At 38.6% G+C, this 24,454-nt stretch overlaps 1 protein-coding gene across 1 annotated transcript in view; it reads right to left on the bottom strand.

Annotated features, from left to right (window-relative positions):
* TMTC2 (transmembrane O-mannosyltransferase targeting cadherins 2) overlaps positions 1-24,454 on the bottom strand; it is a 228,993-nt gene that overhangs the window by 65,120 nt on the left and 139,419 nt on the right. The window contains exons 3-4 of the mRNA XM_070755769.1: positions 16,647-17,469; positions 8,423-8,537 (exon numbers count right to left, since the gene is read on the bottom strand). Coding sequence (XP_070611870.1) covers positions 8,423-8,537; positions 16,647-17,469 — 938 coding nt within the window. The remainder of the gene's footprint in view (positions 1-8,422; positions 8,538-16,646; positions 17,470-24,454) is intronic.

The following is a 24,454-nucleotide window of genomic DNA, read 5'->3' as shown; positions in this document are numbered from 1 at the left end:
ACTCCCAATACATGTGTACTCCTCTACTGTTCCCGGGTTTTATTAGTTTGGCCAAGTCACAGATAGAAAACATGCACACACCTAATGGTGCCGAAGGGACTTACCCATGCACCATCTCCACACAGAAGGTCCTGGAACTATGAGGTGTGTGTGTTTTACTCAGGCCTACAGACCCCCAGCCAGGCAAGACACACCCCGCTCCTCCTGTCTTTCAGGCAAATGGATCTTGGGTCACTAATTTTAGGGTAGTGCACATGGATTGCTGGGGGAATCAGTGCCTGAAGCAAGAGGGGAACATAGGCTGATTGGGTGGGGAAGGAGTACCAGACTTCCAGTGCTCATGAAAGGAACCCAGGCCTCCAGCAGCAGCAACAGTTTGTAGCTTTTTAAGAAGGATTGCTCTTCTACCCCATTCATGCATTTTCCAATCCGGGCTACTTAGAGTGAAAAGCATACAATATGCTGCCACTCATGGGATTCCCTAGAAGAAAATTGGCCAATGGTTGGCTGCAGACAGAGCCAGGTTCGGAAGGGCAGCAGATAGACTTCAGGGCAAACAATGTACTCCTCAAGCTCCTAATGTCTGAACCAGCGAGTTAGAAGAAATATCTGCCATTGTGCTGGTGAATAGGTACAGACTGAGTAGACTTTTTGCTTCCTCCACCCCAACTCTCCATCCTGATCCAGCACAGCACAGACAGCCCAACGGAGATGGAAAATAGGGCATTTCCATCGACACTTCTCTCCCCCCCCCCCCCTATCCTCCTTTTGTCAGCATTCAGCAGGCAGGTTTGGCAGGCAGTCATGATCTTTAGATGGGCTTTTATTTTGTCAGCCCAAGGGTGGAGGCTAAAAGGGGCTCGGAATGGCATGTAGGAAATCTGTCTCTGCAACATCCATTGTTTACCAGAGGGCAGGCAAAGAGGTGGCGGCAGGCAAATGCACTGGGCCACGTGGGAGGCAGCTAGACCAGGATTCAGGCCCTGCTGCTTGCAATCACTCACCCAGATAGATCAGGGCAGCTCAGCTAGGCTGCACAAAGAGCGCAGTATGGGTTGCAGGCAAAGGCAGGCAAACTAGCTGGCCCTCAGAGACCGTTTGGTTGCAGCAAGTGAGAGAGCCAGATGGAGGACAGCAGTATCTATCCTGGGTGAGTGAACAAGATGAGGAGTGACTGTGTGGAATGGGGTGGAGTGAGCGGGGCAGAGTCCGTCCCACCCCTAACAAACACAAACCATATATAGTCAAGGTGCGTTTGCCCAGATTCGCCTGGTGCACCAGTTGCGGCCCTACCTGGACTGGGAGTCACTGCTCACAGTCACTCATGCCCTCATCACCTCGAGGTTCGACTACTGTAATGCTCTCTGAAAAGTATTGAGACGCCAGACGAATTTCTAAACAGTGGTTCCCTTTATTCAGCTCTTTCTGCAAGTGACAATCAGCTGGGAACTCACCAGCCGGCAATGAGAAACTCGGCTCTATTTATACTCTTAAGGCTCGCGCCAAAAGAGCTGTGCTGCGTCTGAGCCAATCAGACGCGTCCTAGTCTTTTCAATCTGCCTGGTAACAGCATTCACCTCAGGCAACTATTTACATGGCAATATTTACATACTCAACACCCCTCCCTCCTTAGTTAGTTGCAACTGTCCATCAGCTGAGTCCTCCAATCGAGAGGGTCTGCGTGCGGCTCGCTCAGACCTGCGCAATTCAGTTGAGTCTGGGACTTCGTTGGTGGAGGTTGGCTCTCTGTCGGATCCCGAGCCCGGCTGGGCCCGAGCGGGGGATCCGGCCTGCTGTGCCGTCCGGATGGTAGCTGAGTCGATGTCGGAGGAGGACGATGGTGGCTCGTCGGGGTCGTGGGAGCGTTCCAGTCTCGGTAAGGCGATATCTACATCCAATAATTCTGGTTGTGCATAAGAGTCTGTTTTGGGGGAAGATGTTACAATGGCGGTTTGCGTTTTTTCAGAGTTAATCCGCCCTCTTAAGTAATCAATATGCCGTTTCCAAATACGGCCATCCTCTAATTGTATTAAATATGTTTTAGGCCCCTTTTGTTGTAGGACTTTTCCTTTTACCCATTGAACTCCCCCATCAAAATTTCGGGCAAATACATTTTGGCCTAGAAACATGCTTCTTTCAGGTAATACAGACATTTCCCCTTGACCCATGGTATTACAATATCTAGGATGTAACCTGTCTAAAGGAGACCTCAGTTTTCGCCCCATTAAGACTTCTGCAGGGCTCCTATGGGTGGTAGCATTAGGAGTAATATGTTGCATTAACAGGAATTGGTCTAATTTATTTTGTATTTCCCCAGGGCCTGCTCTGCGCAGCGCCTCTTTCGCCACACGTACATAACGTTCAGCCAACCCATTAGCCCACGGGGAGTAAGGGGAGATTAGCGCATGCCTGACCCCTAGATTACTTAAAAACACCTCAAATTGTCGTGCAGTCAGTTGTGGCCCATTATCTGAAACAAGGACATCAGGACACCCATGGGTTGCAAATAAATGATACAGAGCCCTAATAGTGGCACATGTTGTTATATTTTGCATCGCCACTATCTCTACCCACTTAGAGAAAGCATCTACGATAACCAGGAAAAACTGGGACCCAATGGGGCCAGCAAAGTCTATATGTATCCTGGACCAAGGCCCAGTGGGCTCTCCCCACTCTATGGGGGCAGTTCGAGGGGGATTGGGTCGTGACTCTTGACAGGGGTCACACCGAGCTACCCAATGTTCAATATCAAGATCTAGGCCTGGCCACCACAGGTATCCCCTTGCCAACCCCTTCATTCGGACAATGCCTGGGTGTCCCACATGTAACATAGTCAGTACCTTTTTCCTAAGTGTAGTTGGAATGACCACTCGATCCCCCCATAGCACACATCCTTTCACGTAGGACAATTCTAGTCGCTTTGACTTAAAATCTGCCAGTCCCCCCTCCTCGGGTCCCCCAAGCCAACCCCTGTGTATACATTTAATTACTGTTTGAAGAATGGAATCTGACTTAGTATGCTCAGCCACTTCCCTGGCTGAAGTTAGGGGGGTTTCTTCTATTTCTAACAGTAGAACATCATCAGAAGGAACTGGTTCTTCCCCTCTTTGTGCCACAGGGCACCTGCTTAGTCCATCAGCGTGGCTTATGGACTTCCCTCCCTTATGTATTAAGGTATACTGATAACTGGAGAGGAATAGAGCCCATCTAATCAGTCTAGGGGACATGAACGGAGGGGTAGGTTTATCTGAAGGCAACAGTCCCAAAAGGGGTTTGTGGTCAGTTATTAATTCGAACCTCCTTCCAAATAAGTAATTATGGAATTTCTTAACGCAAGCTATTAAAGCCAGGGCCTCCTTATCCAACTGGCTATAGTTTCGCTCAGCAGGGGTCAGTGTTCTGGAGAAGAAAGCTATAGGTGCCTCAGTGTTGTCTGGCATTACGTGGGCCAATACTCCGCCCACCCCATAAGCCGAAGCATCGCATGTAAGCCTTATGGGCAAGACTGAACTGTACTGCACCACCACACTATTTGAAGTCAATAAGGTCTTTATTAGAGAAAATGCTTGGCGTTCAGGTCTGCCCCAGGTCCAGGGAATTCCCTTCTGAAGGAGTCGGTGGAGGGGTTCTGCGACCGTTGCCTTCTGTCTCAAAAAAAATAGAATAAAAATTCAGAAGACCTAAAAAAGCTTGTAGTTCAGTCTTATTGGTTGGTTCAGGTGCTTCGGTAATTGCTTTTAATTTATCAGTTGTGGGGTGGATGCCCTGACTATCTATTCTATATCCTAGAAATTCAATGCTAGTGGTGCCCCATACACACTTGTCTGCTTTTACTCTGAGGCCCTTGGATTGGAGTCGTTGTAGGACAGCCCTGATTCTCTGGTTTAATTGGGGAATGGATTTAGCCGAAATTAAAATATCATCGAAGTAGGGTATGGTTCCTTCAAGACCCGTTAACACTCGCTCCATCAAGCTCTGAAATATCCCAGGGGCTATGCTTACCCCGAATTGCAATCTGGTGCATCGGAAAGCACCTCTGTGCGTGACAATTGTCTGAGCCAAGGAGGTAGGCTCATCGACCGGAAGCTGCAGGTATGCCTGAGCCAGGTCGATCTTTGCAAAGACTTTTCCCTCACCTAGGGAGTGTAGGAGGTGCTGAACTACCGGTATGGGGTAGGGGTGATGCTGAAGGGCCTTATTAATAGTAGACTTGTAATCTGCACAGACTCTTAGCGAACCATCCGGTTTCAATGGTGTGACTATTGGAGTCTCCCATGGCCCTTGCTCTACAGGGACTAGGATTCCTTGAGCAATAAGTTGATCTAGCTGGTGGTCTAGTTTAGGCAGTAAAGGTAAAGGAACCCTTCGTGGCTTCAGGCGAATGGGTGGAACCTTTGGGTCTATGGAGAAAGAGATAGGGTCCCCCTTATAAGTTCCCAAAGTGGGGCTGAATACTTCAGGAAATTCATGTACAAAATCTGGGGTATCAGAGGGGGACTGTACTAAACAGATGCCAGAGATCTCAATACCTAAGGGGGGCATCCAGGTTAACCCAAGGAGGGAATGCCTTGCCCCATCCACAATTACCAAAGGTAGGGTACATTTAACAGATTTGAATTGAACAGGAATATCAATTTTACCCAATACAGGGATGACATGTCCCTGGAAATCCCTTATAATCAAAGCAGTTTGAGTTAACTTAGTTTTACAGACATGTGGCATATACATTTTGAATTTGTCCCACGGCATAATAGAGTGTCTAGACCCAGTGTCCAGTTCTAAATCACAAGGCTTGCCATTTAACAGTAAAGAAATAATGATTTTGGTGCCTTGCGTTGTATTTGCGCAATTTACGTAAGTTTGACAGTTACCTCTGTTGTAGTCGCGGTTAGCGGCTAAGTTGGTTTTCCGGGTAAAAGATCTTGGAGGCCGGTTTTCACGGGCTTGCGGAGCCTGGTAGGAGAAACGTTGTTGGCGAGGAGCGGAAAAGGTTTCTTCAGGCAGGGGAGCCCGGCAGGCCTCAGCGATGTGACCGCGCCGATTGCAGCGGCGACAAATGGCTTCCCGGAACGGGCAGCGAAGTCGCGGATGATTTCCCCGGCAACCTGGGCATGGGGCTGGAGTGCGAGGGTATCTTGGTTGTCTCGAGGGGTCGTTCGGAAGCAGGAGGCAGGTGTCGGCGGCGGCGGCTGGGGGGGTGAGGTCGTCTGTTGGGTCAGCGGCGGCGGAGATTTTGGAGACGGTTTCCTTGTGTACGTGGCTTTGGAGGTCCTTGGCTGCTGCTTCGGCGACCTCAGCAGTCTGGGCAAGTTTGATGACGGTTTGCAATGTAGGTTCGTCCTCGGTGAGGAGTTTGTTGCGCACAGTGGCGTTTTTCATGCCGAAAATAATCGCGTCTGTGAGTCGAGCTTCTGGGCTGTCAAAACGGCATTTTGACAGCACGGTTCGGAGTCTGGTGGCGAATTGGTTAATAGACTCAGCTTCTCGTTGGGTCATCCTGGAGAACTGATGGCGGTATACCACAGCCGGCTTCGTAGGTTTGAAGTGCCCCGCAAGCTTGGATTGTAAGTCTGGCCACGGCACGTTCTTGGCTGGCAGCGGATCGGTGAGCGTTTGAACCAGATCGAAAATTTCGGGGCCGCAATAGTTGAGGAAAATGGCTCGCTTCCTGTCGTCTTCGGCAGTCCCCATTCCGGCGGCTTCCAGGAAGATTTCGAAGCGGGTCATGTAGGCTTCCCAGGACGCCTTTTCGGGGTCGAAGTAGTCGGGTGCTCGGCCGATCTGCGAAGGATTCATCTTGCTTGTAGGTTCTCTCCGGTTCTCGTCGCCAGTGAAAAGTATTGAGACGCCAGACGAATTTCTAAACAGTGGTTCCCTTTATTCAGCTCTTTCTGCAAGTGACAATCAGCTGGGAACTCACCAGCCGGCAATGAGAAACTCGGCTCTATTTATACTCTTAAGGCTCGCGCCAAAAGAGCTGTGCTGCGTCTGAGCCAATCAGACGCGTCCTAGTCTTTTCAATCTGCCTGGTAACAGCATTCACCTCAGGCAACTATTTACATGGCAATATTTACATACTCAACACTCTCTACATGGGGCTACCTCTGAAGAGTGTTTGGAAACTTCAGATCGTGCAGAATGCAACTGCGAGAGCAATCATGGGCTTCCCTAGGTATGCCCATGTTACACCAACACTCCGCAGTCTGCATTGGTTGCCAATCAGTTTCCGGTCACAATTCAAACTGTTGGTTATGACCTATAAAGCCCTTCATGGCATCGGACCAGAATATCTCCGAGACCGCCTTTTGCCGCACAAATCCCAGCTACCGGTTAGGTCCCACAGAGTTGGCCTCTGTCATCTGGCGGGACCCAGGGGAAGAACCTTCTCTGTGGCAGCCCCGACCCTCTGGAATCAACTCCCCCTGGAGATTAGGATTGCCCCCACCCTCCTTGCCTTTCGTAAACTCCTTAAAACCCACCTCTGTCATCAAGGCATGGGGAAATTGATTCCCCTGGGCCGTTTCTGTTTTATGTATGGTTTATATGAAATGTATGATTACTTTTTATATTAAGGGTTTTTTAATTGTTTTAATCAATTGAATTTGTAGTGTTTTATTGTTGTGAGCTGCTCCGAGTCTTCGGAGAGGGGCAGAAATCAAATCAAATCAAATCAATAAAAAACAAACAAACAAACAAATAATAGTTATCTAGAATGCTTTGGACAAGCAGCAACTATAAGAAATTTTCAGTTTTCTTTATCTCATTTAGCTCCCTACATTCTCTAAATAGTAAGTCAAGATATCCCTTACATATCCAAATTGGCTTTGGATAGTCAAGTATAACTAAATATAATCAACACGTTGATTACATCATTCCCCAAGTTAATAGCTATTGGAAGTGACTTCTAGCAATCTCCTTTAAAGCAGCAGCAAGATAGCTGAATCCTATGATATCTTATAAGGAATAACACAGGGTCAATTCCTCTTCTATAGCCATCATTAACTAAATCTACTCACTCAGGAAGGACTAAACCAATTACAGATCAGTAGATCCATGCTTATTTCTTGCAGAAAGTCCAAAAGGCTATCATGATCAATTGTATCAAATGCTGCCAAAAGGTCTAAAATCTACAGGAAAGCTGAACATCTTTCACCTACGTACTGACAAAGGTGACTTACCAAAGTGATTGATGTGGTTACATTATTGAATCTTGTCAAACAGGGTTTCAAATAATCCATTTTGTCTATGATATCATACAACTAATTTCTGTTCTTTCCACAGCCTTCCTGCAAAAAAGACTGGAAGTAGGCCAACAGGTTTGGGTCCAGGGAAATCTTTTTCAGGAAGAGCTGCACCACTTTGCCTTAAAGACAGAAGGTTGCACCTCTTCACCCAGATATATTTTCTCCCAGAAATATTTTCCTCATATTTCTAGTAGTCCAAAGCAACCAAGAAGGTCCTAATTCCACCCCACAGCATTATGCTCCAGAATATTCTATCTACTTCCCCAGAGCCTCATCGCTTCTGAAATTCAAGAAATAAAAAATTCCAAAATAAGAGTGAAAGTGTTTGCTAAGGTTACCTCCTTACACCTTTCCCCATCTTTGTAGTTTCAGCTGAGACACTGGTGATTCTTTCAAAAAAAAATAAACTGTTGTTCAAAGCATGCCACTGAATATTTCATCTTTTTTTCTCTACAATAGCTTTTTCTGGGTAGACAAAATAAGATGGGCAAGTAATCATTCTGGCTGCTCCTAATCAATTGCCAAGTATGTTATAAAGAGTAACCAAGAATAGATATTACTGCAGGAGAAGAAATACTTTTTCAAGCCATGTTTTAATTTGTGCTTGCAATCATTTTTCGTGTGAGCCAGAAAGAATTTCTGCATTTTGTATACAGAAAATCAGCATTAACTGTAACTTTCAAGCAAGCTTCCAAGTACACCACAATGCAGCTGTCTAAATAGATTGCCACAGTGTGGAAATTGGTTTCCAAATCCTTGTTACAAAGAAAAGCTGCCATTGATTTACCAATTGAAGTTGATAAAATAGCAATCTCAACTGCTCCAGTGCCTTGGGGCCTGCTGGTAAGTTCAAGTCAGCTGGATCTGTGGCAAGGTGCTGGGATGAATCTAAAGGGCTATTCATAAACATAGCACCCCACTAGATCTTCTGGGAAATTAGCTGCTATTTCACTGCAAAGCAGAGTCAAAATATCTGATGATCTGATAAATGTGAAGAACAGAAGGAAATCTGTCTATGTTGGAGTTTGAAATAAGATTAATGAAAGCTAACCAGGCAAGAGGAGAGATGAAAGACAGAGGAAAAGAAATAGCTAAATGTAATCTGCATTTACTGAATGTTAGTAAATGCTTTTATTCACAGGCAAAATTCCATTAAAAAGGAAGCCATATGTACTTACAAATTATAAAGCATATCAGCCATGTTGCTGCGGTAATACAAGGCATTTCTATAGGCGCTTTCAGCTTCGGAAATCTTACTCTGGCTCTTCAAAACATTTCCAAGGTTACCCCATGCTGCCAAGAGAAAAAAAATAGTGTTGAGGAGTTGCAGTCCAATTATACACAATTTAATGTCTGAATTAGGAGTTCTTAAGACAAGAAAATCTACAAAACCTTTATTTAGGACTTCAGCCGACTCCATTTTCATTAGACTGTACTATTTCATATACTAGTAATAACAATAATCTTATTTATTTATTTATTTATTTGTTTGTTTGTTTATTTATTTATTGCGGCTGACAACAAGTATAAATACAATATAAGTAAAAAAAACAATTAAAAAATCACTAAACATATTGAACAACAGCCACTGTTTTAGTTCCAAAATCCATATATACTCTACATATTTTTAGAATCACAAATTACTTGCAATTTCTACACTGAGATATAGGAGCAACTTTTTTCATACATGAAGTACTGGATGCTGAAAGTCTGTAAAGATTCTAAGTCATCCAGGTCATGGTTGTCCTAAAGGTGTTTTTTTCAGGACGCAACTGGAGTTTTTAATTTTTTTTCTTTTGAAGACATTTTGCTTCTCATTCAATAAGCTTCTTCGGCTCTGACAGCACAGTGGGGAATGGAAGGATTCATATTCCTTGCAGACATTTGGACATTTGCATCTTTCTAGAGGGTCGTTGAAGCACTTGGAGGTTTATCTGTGTCCTCGGGTCACCTGAGTAATGCTCCTGGTTCCTGTAGTCAGCAATTTTTTCCCTGGAAATCCATTCTTACTCCCCCATCATTCAAAAGGTGTTCATCCCAAATTGTATAGCTAAAAGTCTGTAGAGATTCTCAGTCATCCAAAGGTTGTCCCAAAGGTGTTTTTTCAGGAGGCAACTGGACTTTGTTTTTTTTCTTTTGAAGACATAAGGAATATAATATAAAGGAGTAACATAAAGAGCTGAAGAAGGTTCTTGGATGAGAAGCAAAATGTCTTCAAAAGAAAAAACAAGGAAGTCCTGTTACCTCCTGAAAAAACACGTATGGGATATTGAGTATGCAAGGACAAGAAATGCTGCATTATACATATTATTAGGGCCAGTTTCATAGCTTAGGTACATTGCTTTTTTATTTGTATTGATAATGGTTATTACAGGTGCACCTGAATTGGTTATTACACATAAATGGTTACAGATTATAGTTAGTCCCCAGTTTACAACCACAATGGAGCCTGAAATTTCCATTTATGTATGCGTGTGTATGTGTGTGTGTGTTCTGTCAAATATATGTTTTCTCTGCCTTACAAGGCAAATGCTGCAAGTTCAAATCCCATTGAGAGGGTAATGGCTAGCTGATGAGGCCAGAAATAGATCTATTCTAGTCTCCCTTAATTTTGAATTCAGCAAAAACATGTGACTGACACACATACACACAAAACAATGGAATATATTATATAAGTATACTGAATACAGTGTGATCATCCTGCTATATCGTCCACCATAAAAAACAACGTGAAAGACAAATAACATGTATACTGTACTACTTACACAGTGCTAGTCTTGTTATTTTGGATCAAAATATTCATTCATTCTAATACTTATATAATATTCCAGGTCTATGTAGCCTAATTGTTTCGTGTTCTGACTTCCACCTTGTATTTCCAGCCATTGATAAAATCTGTTCTATGTATTATAATATTCTGTCTCTCTTTTGTTTTTTAATTCTAACATTAATTTATCCATTTCTGTGCATATTAATATCTTTCTTATTATCTCCTTTTCTAAAGGGGCGTTTTCACTTTTCCATTGCTGAGCATATAATTTCCATTGTTGAAGAAGACAGTTGTTGAGTGAATTATGGCTCATTTTGTGATCATTCTTGCCCCTGGCAAATGAATCATTGCAGTTGTTAACTTAGTAACACAATTGTTAAGTGAATTTGGCTTCCCCCATTGACTTTGCTTGTCAGAAGCCAGCTGGGAAGGTTGCAAATTGTGGTCATATGACCTCAGGCAGTACAACTGTCATCAATACATGCCAGTTGTCAAGCCCCTGAATTGTGATCATGTGGCCATAGGGATGCTACAACAGCCTAAGTGAGAAAAACAATCATATGGGGTGTTTTTCAATGTAACTTTGAATAGTCACTAAACGAATGTTGAAAGTCAAAGCCTATCAGTACTTCATAGTCTCTTCTAGTGGGAGAAGCTAATTTCTATAGGTAAACTTAAATTGCTAATAAAATATGCAGTTAACTATGTATACCCTATGTACAGTATAGTCTGTTGCTTGGTTGCTGTTTTATGGATAGAATAAAATGTCTTGTGTGAGTCTACCGCACTTGCAGATTTTGCAAATGATACCACTGATTTTAGCAATAGAAGCAAAATATTTTTGTTTTATACTCTGTGGGATTTTTTTTTGGTTATTTTATTGTTCTGTTTTTACGTACTAATATAAAGTACACAGAGTTATTGAGAATTGGCTTTTCCTAATATCCATCTAAATCAGTGGTTCTCAACCTTTGGGCCACGACCCCTTTGGGGTCACCTAAGACCATCGGAAAACACATATTTCTGATGGTCTTAGAAACCAAGACATCACTCCTCTATCCGTCTCCATATATATCTGTACCATGGGAACTTCTGAGCATGTGCAGAAGCCAAATTTCCAACACTGAGCAGGTGTCACCATTGTGTTTTTGGCCTTTTGTTTTTGTTTTAATTGGCCCTGAGCATACATGCACATGCAAAGCACACGCATACCCAAGAGGAACGGCTACCCAACGCAGGAGGTATGTCAGGTAAGCCAGGTAAGTTAGAACCCCTCCCTGAGGTTCCTAATAATGTTATTATTTTATGGTTGGGGGTCACCACAACATGAGGAACTATATTAAAGGGTTGTGGCATTAAGAAGGTTGAGAACTACTGATCTAAATAAAGGTCCTAATCATAATGGGGGAGAACAATAGAAATAATAGGAAAACCTTAACATGATCAAAATAAGAAATCCCTCCCTGGGTTTTTTTTTTCTTTCATATATTTTAACTGAAATAAGGACAGAGGTATTTTTCCATGGTATATGCAAGTTATATGCAACATACACACAATAAGTTCCTAAAAACCATTGTTAATGCATAATTTCTTCAGTATAAACAATATAAAAGACAGTTTAAAACCCATAAAAACATTCATATCTTTTTGTGGCTGGATCTGATCAATGGCCCCAGGCCTACCGGCAAAGTCAGATCTTCATGGCCTTCCAGAACACCAGTAGGGTGGGGAATTAGGGTGGGGTTCCAGAGAGCCAGAGCCACCACAGAGAAGGCCCTCCCCCATGGCTCTGCCAACCAACACTGTCTAGCCAACGGGACCCAGAAAAGGCCAACCCTGTGGGCCCTTATCAGTCACTGGGAGCTATGCAGGAGAAGGCGGTCCCAAAGATAGTCTGGCCCTAAGTCAGGGGTTGGCCGGAGGCTGATTGGGAACCAGTGCAGTTCACAGAGAGTGGGTGTGATGTTGGTGTACCTAGGTGCACCCACAACAGCTTGCACAGCTGCATTCTGGAACAATTATAGTCTCCAAACACTTTTCAGGGGTAGCCCCATATAGAGCGTGTTGCAATAGTCTAACCATCATAAAGCAGCAGTGGCAAATATTAAAGATATATAAATATATATATTTGTAAAGATATATTTTTTAAAAAGAATTTAAAATAATCAAATCACATATTTTGATCTGAAGCTTTACACATCAAAACTTGGGTTTTTCACATACTAGATAGAAAATGTGTAATAACTATATTTGAATCATAGTCAGCATAGTTTATCAATGAAGAATACTTCTCCTTTAGATAGAAATAATTTAAAAAATCAAACTAGACATCAATTAAACTACAAGATTTATGAGTACTCAAGAAGTTGTAATTTGGCTAGTATGAGCATCAATAACATTGTGTATATCAGTTATAGTTTAATCTCCTTAGAAAGACAGAAAGGGACATAATTTAGATCTCACAAAAATATGACAAAATATACACCCATGAAGGCCATTGAAAAAGACCAAAGTCCACAATCTCTTCATTAATGAACAGGCCACCATCTTTACCTATATTCTGGAAAACACTTTCGAGAAGCCATCTTTATCAGAAGATATTATAATAATTTATAGTCACAATACTGTACCCTATGAAAGCCAAGATTTTTTTTAAATGAGAATTTTTGAAGAACACAGTATAAGCTGAATAAAATTAATAATTTGCAATTACAACCATTTGCTTATTGTTTATAGAACAGAAATTAAATTATTAGGAGAGAATATGGAATATTCAACAATAAAATTGTAACCAGTTAGAAAATAAATACAATGGATGCAACTTCCAATTAAGTTACAATCTTAAATAATAGTCAATTTTATTTGAACTAACTAGTTGATTTAATTTAGTCTTCTAAAGTGTCTTTTAAATTGAGGAACTTAATATTCAGCAAGTCAGTAATTCTGAGGTGAAAATAGGTAAACTACATGGACATAAAAATTAATTACTTTTTAAGTCTGTGCCTTGCCACATTCACACAGCCTGTTGTTAAATGTCAGTAAACCCCACTTGAGCATATTGGTCATGTATTAGGCATTCCCACTTTCAACCTATTCAATGTCCTCCAAGTATCATAGAAGATATAAATTCCCTCAGCCATGTTCTCTTCTGAGATTATAGCTTATTCCATAAATTCTCTCCTCCATCTTCTAATTCTGTTTTGCTCTTGCATGCCTTCAAGAATATTTGTCCTTGACATCATGTTACTATGCACATTACATACTGCTTCACTGACAACAATGTCAATTGGTTTTGCATATGATAATTCTATCAAATTAAATGCTGTCTGCTACATTGTGATTTTTTTTGCTATTTTGCTGATGTTATTTGATAAACGCTGTTACACTGTTTCAAAGACTGGTTGTTCTATGTAGATGCTTTGCTTTTAAAATTTCTTTAATATTCTTTTTAGTTTCTCAAAATATATCATTCATTAAAATGGGATCATTAAAATAAAATAGATAAGAAATACATTTTAGCTTCATCATTATTAGTCATAGCTATTGCCCACACTTTGCTACCCAATTTCCTGATTACTGACTGCTAGTGAATTGTGATATAACATTGTTTTTCTGCTTCACACCCTATTAATAGGCTAAAGTTATTTGATCCTTTGCGACTAAGTTACAATCCAACCATAAAATATTAAATATTGTTTATGTTTAGCTCAAAGCAACAATATACTATAACTGAAGTTGAATATGATTTGCTTATATAAATTTATAATATAGCACAGCTTATCAGAAGTATGGGAAGGGGATGAAAATCTTATATGTACATATCTCATTTTAGAACATTTATTCAATAAACCCTATCATACCCTACCATGTGCAGACAATAAATATAAAAATAGTCTAAAATACTTTAATATACAGTTATTTTTTATTTCTATATGGAATTTCAGGTACTATTAAATATATGTCATTGTATGTAGATTTATTTTACTATTACAAAATCAACTTGTCAAAACAAATGCTCTAAAAATAAATGGTTTCCACATGTTCAACTCCTAAATTTCATAACACATATGCACACATATATAAATACATATCAGTAAATATCACAAATGTTCATATTAACTCAATTCTGACAACAAATAAATCTTACAATGTCCATAAAATACTTTCATGAATTATAGCATACATGGTTTGATCAACCTGTCAGTGGTCAGCCTTTTCAAAGAATTATGACTAATTTGAATTTTTATATACAAGTCAATTGTCTCATAAGTCTGAAAACCATTTTAGTAATATGACTGTTATTTCACCAGCTTTCAGCAATCTGGCAATAAATACATTATAGTATCAATCTTTCAGAGACACTGAACTTGCTTAAGAAGCCATATTTACTATTTTCTCAAATTCAAAAGTAACTAACATCATCCAGACTTTACAGAGGTGCCTTATGGTAAAACAGATGGCAAATAAATTTAATAAAGTAAATAATAATAAAGAGTGACATAATAATGTATGTCACTCTTTTTAAAGTAAAACAATCTATCAAATCGGAAAAAGAATAGGCATGTCAACTGATATAGAGATAGACATCTGAATCCTCAGTCATTTGTCCTCAGTTAGTGATCAGAGTAAGTCTTCGAACATAACTCTTTAAGACAGTAGTTGTTTTAGTATATTTTCTGTATGTCTGTGGTGATTTTCAGTGATAATAAGCAAATCTGCAAGTCGTTTTGAATAGTTAAAATAGTTTTGAATAAGATCCTTTTGAATAGTTAATTAGTATCAGTTCACTAAACTCATAAATAAACACATTACTATTAAATTAGGTGCTGCAGTACAGGTTAAAAGAGCCTCATCACTATTTTACATGCTATTATTAATTTTTGTCAGCTATTGGGTACCCAAGCACAGGTAGTCTTCTTGATTAAAACTTGTTCTTCAGATTATTTGATCCTTTTTAAAAATCTATTAATCGAGAGCTGAGTGAACTTTGTCTATCTCTCTGACAATAATACATAACTGGGACAATATGTGTTGGTGGAATTGGAAGAGTTAAAGAGCAACTTGTTAAAAGGTATGCATTTATTTTTTGGTGTGAATTAATACCTTTTTTTTACAGTGAACAGGCATTGGGTCGATTTGATTGATAATAGATTGCTCTGTCTTACATATTGGCAAAAAAATTCAGAACACAAAATACAAGCTGGGCAGGTACCTCGTAGACAACCTCGTAGGAGTAATCTCCAATGATCCCTGTCCTAATATTCCCTTTTATTCATAACTACTTCATGTATTCATAAATATGTTTATATAATTTATGGTTGGGGTGGGTTCCATTTACCTTCTCTAACTGTTTGCATCGTGATGGAAGTGCACACTTGCACGCACACACACACACACTTCACTCGTGCGCCTGTCATGCCATGCAAAACACCCAGATATGACCCTCTACATATGCACAGAAGAAGCCTTTGCGCATGTGTAGAAGTTGTGGGTTTTTTGCAAGCCGCGGTGACCAGAGGATTGGTTCAGGAGAGTGGACTGCTAGCCATCACTGCCAGTTCAGTGAACAGCGATAAATTTTCATTACGGGTTCTAAAGAACTGGCCCAAACCGGCAGAAAATATACAAATTGGATATAGATGAATCATGTAAATGGACACTCTTTTCTTCCTTCATTTCCCTTTTTGCATCTATGTACAGTTTAAGAAATCCTAGAAACCTTAACAAATGTAATAGATCAGTTTTGCTGTAGCACAGTAGCAAAAAATATTTAGTCTCATAAATGTTTTTTTTAATGGATAGTACATTAATAGACTATCCAATATAAAGCATAAGATCTTTTGATGGAGTAAGAGGGATTTTATGCATTTTCTTATTGTAGATTATTTTCAATAGAAACAGGAATTTGAACACCCATTTTTCTGTTTAAGTTTTTGTTTGCTGAAATACATTAAACTTCTGTAAATTTAGCAATTAAATTTATCAAAAGCTATTCTTTGTTTTCTAGTTACAGAAGTTTTTGCCTCATAACAATTAAACAAACGCAAATGTGTATTTCACATATTTTCTATTCTCTTATAGTTTAAATATTGGGCCCTATTTTCCCAAATATTTTAATAATGCAAAATATAAAAACATCTTCCTTAATGGAAACTGAGGAATATTTGAATGTTGTTCTTCATCTATATTATACAAATAGCAGTAACATTTTTCCGCTGGGAAAGAATGACGAAGGGAATAAAATTCAGATCATGAATAGAAAGTGATTCATAAATTTAAAAATCTAACCAGTAAATAATTCAAACTACCAGGCTTTTTTTTTCCAAAGATGTTTCTGTAAGAAGTATTCTTACATGAAATATTGTAATACAAAGATTCAGAAGCATAAAACATATTAACAAAACATTTCTGTAGTTTTCAACTTGTTTTCATCCTACATTCAATGAATCTTCTGAATAAGTAATTAATATGAAATTGTATCTCAGTATAGTACATTTATTTCTGTACTTTAATTATTTATTATTGTAAATATAAGATCTATGTATTTTAAAAAAACAACTGGTATAGCTACATTAAAAAATAGATAATAAACTCATCCATTTGTTGCAAACAACCCCAATGGAAAATGTTACCTTTAGCTGGATTTACTTTAATCCCTGATTTATACAGCATCTCTTCATTCTGCCAGTCCCCATTCCTGACAAATGTCTTCAGTCCATAAAAAAAAATTAACGCAGCAGTAGCCAAAAAAATCAAGTTCTTCAGAAAGCGCTTTTGAACTTTGACATAAAGGGCTCTTGTGCCCACAGTGATCAAGAGGCAGAAGCCCATACTAGGTATATACAACACACGCTCTGCTATCACAAAGCCTACATAAAAAAATAAGTTTGTTGCAGGAATAAAAGGAACAATTAATAAAGACAGTGATAGAACCACAATATTCTCTGTTGAGGGGATGTGTGGTTTTTGTGGTAAACTTTTGTTAATGCCATTTTCTTCTTTAGATGCAAAACTGGACCTCAACTCTTTATATTCCAGTTCAGATAAGTAGTTGTGACCATTGCCATTAAGTCTGCCATTTGTTATACTTTTCCCATTGCCTTCTCTTTCTATGCTGAAATTTCTCAAACTGGTATAAGTAAGGAGGAGGAGTCCAACATAAAAGGCCACTGTGTGTAGGTTCCTCCAGTCATTGATTGTTTTGAGAAGAGGCACAGCATCCATGGACCAATCAAAGCTAAGAGTGTCTGGGCACAACAGCAGCCAAAGATTTTTGGTTGGCAAATAAAAAAAGGTCAGAGCTCGTGTTAAAAAATTATCTGAGTCAGCTGCTGGATTGTCAGAGTTGGAAAAGCTGGGAGGTTTGTTCCCCATCCAGTAGAAGCGAAGACCCAGCAATAAAGCTCCCCAGAAGATCAATAAACCGATGCTCAAAAGAAGAGGCCAATTCTTCCTCTGCAAAAGAGAAAAAGAAAAAAAATAATTATACTTGCTAATTCTTTGCTAAAACTGTAAGGCTTAAAAAAAGAAGACAATTAATCCTAACCTAAGAAAACTTTATAGTTCTAGAAATCATATATGTATTCTAGGTTCAGACCCCTGAGCTAATATTTATATTTAAATTTTATTTTTGCATGCGTTTATTCTACTTATAGCATTTCTTTCTGCTACTAAAATTTCATTGTAAAACTAGATAACAACATTTTAATGTCTCTCAAACTTCCTCATTTACTGACTTATTGTAACAGGTCACTATCTTACCTTAATTAGTGCTTTTTTAACTTTTAAGTTAAGTCTGGAGCATTAAAATATCAGTTTCAGCTACACTAAACTATTGCGTAGAATGCTAAATTCAAGAACAAGATCACATTAGAGATTAAAAGATTAAAAGTACACTTTAATGCATACATTTGATTTATTTTTGGCAGCTTATAAGATTTGTTTGAACTACTCTATAACATTTATGGTAGATACAGTTAGTGTGTATTATTGTTGTTGTTGAAATCTGACTCAGAGCACATACTGGATTTTTAAACTAAAAGATTTCATGATACCCTTTAAGGTACTGGCCACAATACAAATAGCATGTGAGCCAGAAAAAATGTCCAATAGTGGTTCACAATATAAAAACATTTTAACTGCATGATTCCCATTCTCTTAATTAACAAACTTTGGCAAATTAAATTATTTTAATAAATGGCTGCAGATATGGTACAACATATAGTAAGGTAGAAGTCTATTTTACTACTATATTTCTCTACTGTCCCTCTGCTAGAGCACTCAGGACAATTTACAACCTAAAGCAGCAATAAACTATTCAGTAAACAAAATAACAGAAGCTTAATTAAAATGCTTAGTCTCATTGATATTATATTTATTATTAAGTAATCTCCATTCTAAATACCCAAAGTTCTCCTGGCTTCTCTATTTTCACATTTTTTTTCTAAAACATAATATAAACGCCATGTAGATTTGATATTTTATGCCACAAAGTAAAAACTCTGTTTTCTAGATTTTTCCCAAATCTTGTTTTTATTGGGGTGGGGTTTTTTTTTCCAGATGACAGGTTGTAAAGACCAAATAAAGCAAAGTTAATAGAACCTTGCACAATCTGTGTCCTAGGTCTCTGAACAGACACCAAAATCTTCTACTCAATTGTATTTTTAATGTGCCAGAATTAGAATAACTTACTGAATATAAATTTATATTTATATGGATGACAATTTAGATTTTAATTCATTACACTACTTCTATGCAATTTACCTTTTACATTAGAGACCCCAGCACACCTATTACAGACCAAATATGAGATTTTATCCATAGAAATTTAGACACACGTATCTTAGGGAATCAACTTGTTTAATACAATGAGCAAACTAAGATTAACCAACATACAAATTCCATTTATGCAATAGTATTTTATGGTCAAGCTTGAAAGTATCACAGAATTACAGCAAACCTACCCCATAAAAAGGGAATCAAACAGTGTAAGTATACAAGTGATAGTGGATCTTGATTTTGGTAACTGTTTGGACTTTAAACTCATGCCTGGACTTTGAACTTTGCATGTGGATTTGTGGATTTGTGGCTTGCGCTTGGATTTTGGGTTGCTTGTGACTTTGTGACTTGGCTATGCAGACTCTGACTCAGTGAGACTTTGTGTTGAGTAAGACCTGGGGAACAATATTAGGGACTTGCAGTGCATCAATAAAGTATTCAAATTCCTTGATGTGTGCTGTATGGACTGGGACACTTTCTAACCTCTTAACAGATTTTAGATTTTGGACTATTCTGCAGCGCTTGCCCACTCCCCATCATCTAGTCTGGGCCTCTTTCTGGAAAGCACTGGGATGTTCAAACTCTTCTCCAGATTGACAATATTTTTTCATATATCTGAAGACAGTAAGAAAGAGGGAAGGAATTAGAAGCCCACCATAAGATTCTAATGAACTTTGAACCAAGAAACCATATGACCAAAAGATGAATTTTTGAAATGTTCTTCTTTTTAGGAAACAACTTCAGAGCTAGCACTTATCAACTCTTCGTGTCAACAGCACTTTATTCTTGCAGTTTTCTTTCTAGATAAAACCCAACCGAAGGAGGAGCTTTTTGTAATGCTTGGCAGAAATGATTAGATTACCGTACTGCTAAGAGTCCTAATCCATCCCATCTGCCATATGCTTTCATATCCTTATTAAAACCTCTAACCCTTTAATCAGTTATGGTTTTCCTTCAAGATTTTTTTTTAAAGAAAAAAAGATGACTGAAGTGTCATTTATGCTTGCTATGGCTTCCATCAACAAAATATCCTACAGGTGTTCCTTACTGAAAAATCTGCAGAACATTATCATCAACTCTGCTGAATCAAACTCCATAGTAGATTACCCTATTATTTAAACACTTTATTAATGCAGTTACTATTTATCCAGTAGCACATGATGTTTCCAGAAGGCAACTATGATTTCCTCTGTTCTCTCCCATTCCTCAGGTAGGAAAAAAAAGAAAAGAAAAACAGTGTAAAAGCAGCATGAAACAGACAAAGCTTAAAAACGGAAAAAAAACCCACCCTATTTTTATTTATTTATTTTTTTATAAGTACTAATTTGTATAAAAATAACATAAGTAAAAAATAACAATAAAAGAGGACAATAGGACAATAGGACAGGGACGGTAGGCAAAGTGGTAAGCTTATGCATGCCCCTTACAGACCTCTTAGAAATGGGGAGAGGTCGACTGTAGACAATCTAAGATTGAAGTCTTTGGGGTTTGGGCTACAATGTTTAATTGTACTTAGTAATTAAGTAATTGTACTTAAGTAATTAAACATTGAAGTAATACAATGTTTAATTGTACTTAGTAATTGTACTTAAATACAATGTTTAATTGTACTTAGTCCAGCTTTAAAATTTATATATTTTACTCGTTCTTCCCCTACTTTAATAAAACATAAAAACGTAAATGTGATTATTTGGACATATGATTAATTCATTTTGAACCTCTTTTGAATATTTTAGATTGTATGGAATATAGCATGCAAATGGTCACCAAGAGTGTGAACGATTGGCATTACAGTACATTCAAATTGCCTACAGCAAACACATTGCTTTCTATTCACACTTCAGCTTCTTAGTTGTTTGTCTACAGATTGAAATAGGTTATAAACCTGTCATTAACTGCTCTGAGCTGCATGTATATTCAACATCAGTAATTCAGTTTAAAATGCACATGCATAAAATAAAATAAAACAACAAACATATTTTAACATAAACATTGCTTAATTTTCCCCATGGCAAATAGAACACCACAAGAAGCAACATTTCAATGCACAAAGCCTACTTAAAAGTCAATGTACATAGCCTACTGAAATTATTAACTTTACAATCAAATAAACAGAGAAAAACTCAAATTATAATTTTATTTTATTTAAAAAACGAAAGAACAAAAATACAACCAGTTTTCCATTTAAGGAGATAAAAAATGGAAAATGCTATAACAAAAACACAATTTCAGATCCTGCTTTTAAAATCATATTCATTCATTTGTAGCATTTGACCTTTTGAAAATTTAAAACTAAGTGAAATAACTGATGGCAAGCACCAAGTCGCAGGTCTTGCCCAAGGGTGGCAATGACCCTGGTACATGAGGGGCTTAGCAGTGATCTGTCAAGCCTGTGAAGATGCCCAGTCATGCGTGAACTTGGGCTGTACCCTCTCAAGGGTTGGGTGGTACAACCCAGTATCCCCTAGCACATTGGTCAGGGCTAGCAGAGTAGTTAACAAAGGTTAACACCATTTGTGTGCAGAATTTAACAGGGATTGGGTGGCAGCATCATTGCACATTCTGAGAGCAGGATCCCCAGTCCGTGACGCTACAGAGTCCACGGCATTTTTTTTTTAATGAAGAAGAGAAAGTTAAGGGTGGCTGTGTAATCCAGCACCCCAGATCAGGTTTGACAGGCCTGGGCTCTACTGAGCCAATGACATTCACCTCTTAGGCGAGGGGAATGCCAATTTTTTTCTTGGGGACCTGCAGAGGTGCCTGCATGAGCTGGTGCAGGTTGAGGGGGGAGTCGGGGGGCCAAGATAGAGATCTGACACCCCTATGTGGCAGGTTAGGGGTGGAAATGGGCAGTGGTAGCAACTGTATGTTCTCCTTTAGGGCATCTTTTGGAAGATCATGGGCAATCTCTTGCCAGGAGGTCAAGGTACCGTGCATCTGGGGCAATTGGAGAGGGGGTGCCCTGGGGACTCACCTATCCCAATAACCACAAGGAGATGGGACGGTGAGCCCTCCCACATGCCAAGGTATGGCCAGGAACCAGGTGAAGGTGTGGTACCTTCACCTTGTTCAGCAAGGAGCTAGGCCCATAGTTGCCCAGGAAGTTTATTCATGAATTATTTCTGCCCCAAATTCTTAGTGGCCTCTGCAGGTCCTGGTTATTGGTTGATCAGTTAAAGTTCATTTAACTTTAATAATGTGGCCCATTTAACCTAACTCTTGTGTGTGTGTGTTCTTATTCAGCATCCGGCGCAACTGTGTAACAACTGCAAGTATTCACGTAACAACTGTGGCAAGGAAGTTACTACAATGAGGCTTGCTTAGAAATGGAAATTTTGGGCTCAATTGTGGTCCTAAATTGAGGATTATCTGTAGCTTAAAAAGCAATAAAAGTGTCCAAATGATTATGCCAAACCTTATATTCCATTGTATTTTGCCCTTCTCTTGGTAAAGCAAAACTAAACCAACAAACAGTTTGGTTTCCAGCAGGAAAAAAAAGTAAAAACTGCAATAAAGACCTATTTTGCAATGCATTAACTAAAAAGACTTTATGTGAAAAATATAGGTTAATCCCAAATTAAGTCCTGGAAGGCCTAAAAAGCTTTAACAATCCAGCAATGGAATATCTTCAAAATGGGTTTGTAGTATAAATAAACTCACATGAAGCATGAGAGAAAATAATCCAAAGTAAATGAATTTCTACCAAATGAATTAACTTACAGTTATCATCTGAATCAGCATCAACTATATACAATGATATGGAACAAGTGGTACAGTGTTCCCTCTAATTTTTTTGGGGGGTGGGCGGAAAAGTATAGTGTCTGAGCGGCAGTCCCTTTGGGACTGGGCGGCACAGAAATAATAAATAAATAAATAAACAAACAAACAAACAAAAAACCCACCCTGTTTTGCCTCAGAGAATTTCAAAATAAAATACTGTACTGTGTGTCTATAACAGTGAGCTCATAATAGGGCAACTCTATCAATATCAAAATGCCACTTAAATAGTTGAGCTAGTTTTAAACTAGATTTTGATTTTCTTTATCTCTTTCTTACTCCCATTCTTTTTCTTTTTCTTTTCCTTCCTCTCTTTTTTTTATCTGTTTCTCTCTCTTCCTCTCTCTCTCCTTCCCTCTCACTCTTTCCCTCTCGGCTTCTGGGCAGGTTTGGAAAACTCTGAGTTGATGATAATTTTTAAGTGAGCGATTGCTCACTGCTCAGCTTAGAGGGAACTATGAAGTGGTACTTAGGACCAGTCTCGGTAGTTGCAGGCATTGCAGGAACCCTTCAGTCATGTACAGTAATTGTGAAGCAAGCAATTGGCATCCAGCTTGCAATTATGATGTTTCAGTGTCCCATAGCCACATTGATTGCCATTTGCAACCTTCACTACTAGTTTCCAGCAAGCAGAGTCAATGGGGAGCCTAAAAGGAGATCAAAAATTATGAATGTGTGACATCCCACGTAACAATGGCTTCTAATTCACTTAACAACTGGAATTGCTGTTATTAAGCAGCATTGCTATGTAACATTGTATTTTAAGACTGAGCACCACAGAGTTAGAAATTTTGGTCCAATTATCTCTGTTAGGTAAGGACTACCAATGTCACCCATTTAGTACCGCTACAGTGAATGCCTACTTTAGAGTCAACATATGAAGAAGAGAATGATAAATATAGGAATTGTCTTTATGGAAAAAACTAAACAAGGCTTCCAGAAATTGGAATCTTTCGGGTAAGATAATTCTATTTAGCTTTATCCTCCTTTTTTTTCCCCCTTGAATACAACTATTTCCAATTATAAAGTATTAAGTAATGATACATTTTTGGGTTGTTAATTTTATACAATCTCATTTTTTAAAAAACAGAATGGCCACACTGTTCTGCAAAAAATGAAAACAAAAACTACTAGGAGTTAACAAAGCAGTCTATCAGGGTTTTTTTAATTCATCCCACAACTTTGAAAATGTATTTCATTTGGACATCTGTAGGGACATGTATATGCATAGATGTCAACTTATATATGACAGTGAAAGCATAATTCCTACTTGTTTAGGTTTTTACAAAGCATTGTGCCTTGAATTCGATCTTTGGATTCTGGAATGACATCTTATTCTGAAATCTCCCATTCATCTGCCAGGCAGTCACTATGGGGCAGCACACGACTTCACAGTTTCCCATGGAAACAAAAGGTCAGTGCTTCAAAATATATTATACTACTTGTTTCAAAATATATTATACTTTAGTTTTTTGCAGCACTGAAGTTTTTTCTCAAAATAAACATAGATCTATTTTTGTCTCTACAATTTTCCAGCCAGAGAAGATGCTGAAATTAGCAACTAGGGAAAAGGATATAGTATGTAGGATTTTTTTCTAACGCATATTTCGTTTGAATGCTAAAGTAGAGTTTGATATAAAAAAGGACCCTCACAGAACTTTGAGGGATTTACCAAAGTTATGTATTCTTAGTGTAACTGTAATTCCTGTCATGTAATAGATTAATATCATATTTTTCGGTGTACAATACGCACCTATATTTTAAAGGAGGAAAACAAGGAAAAGGTATTCTGAACCAAATGGTGTGATATTATATTGTTTAATAAAATACCAGTGTAGCAGAATACTTTATACAACCATGTATAGTTTTAAAAACCATGTATATT

This window comes from Erythrolamprus reginae, chromosome 6 (genome assembly GCF_031021105.1).
Source record: "Erythrolamprus reginae isolate rEryReg1 chromosome 6, rEryReg1.hap1, whole genome shotgun sequence".
NCBI classification, from domain to species: domain Eukaryota; kingdom Metazoa; phylum Chordata; class Lepidosauria; order Squamata; family Dipsadidae; genus Erythrolamprus; species Erythrolamprus reginae.
The sequence above is the reverse complement of the archived record's forward strand: the minus strand, read 5'-3'. Positions and strand labels throughout refer to the sequence as shown.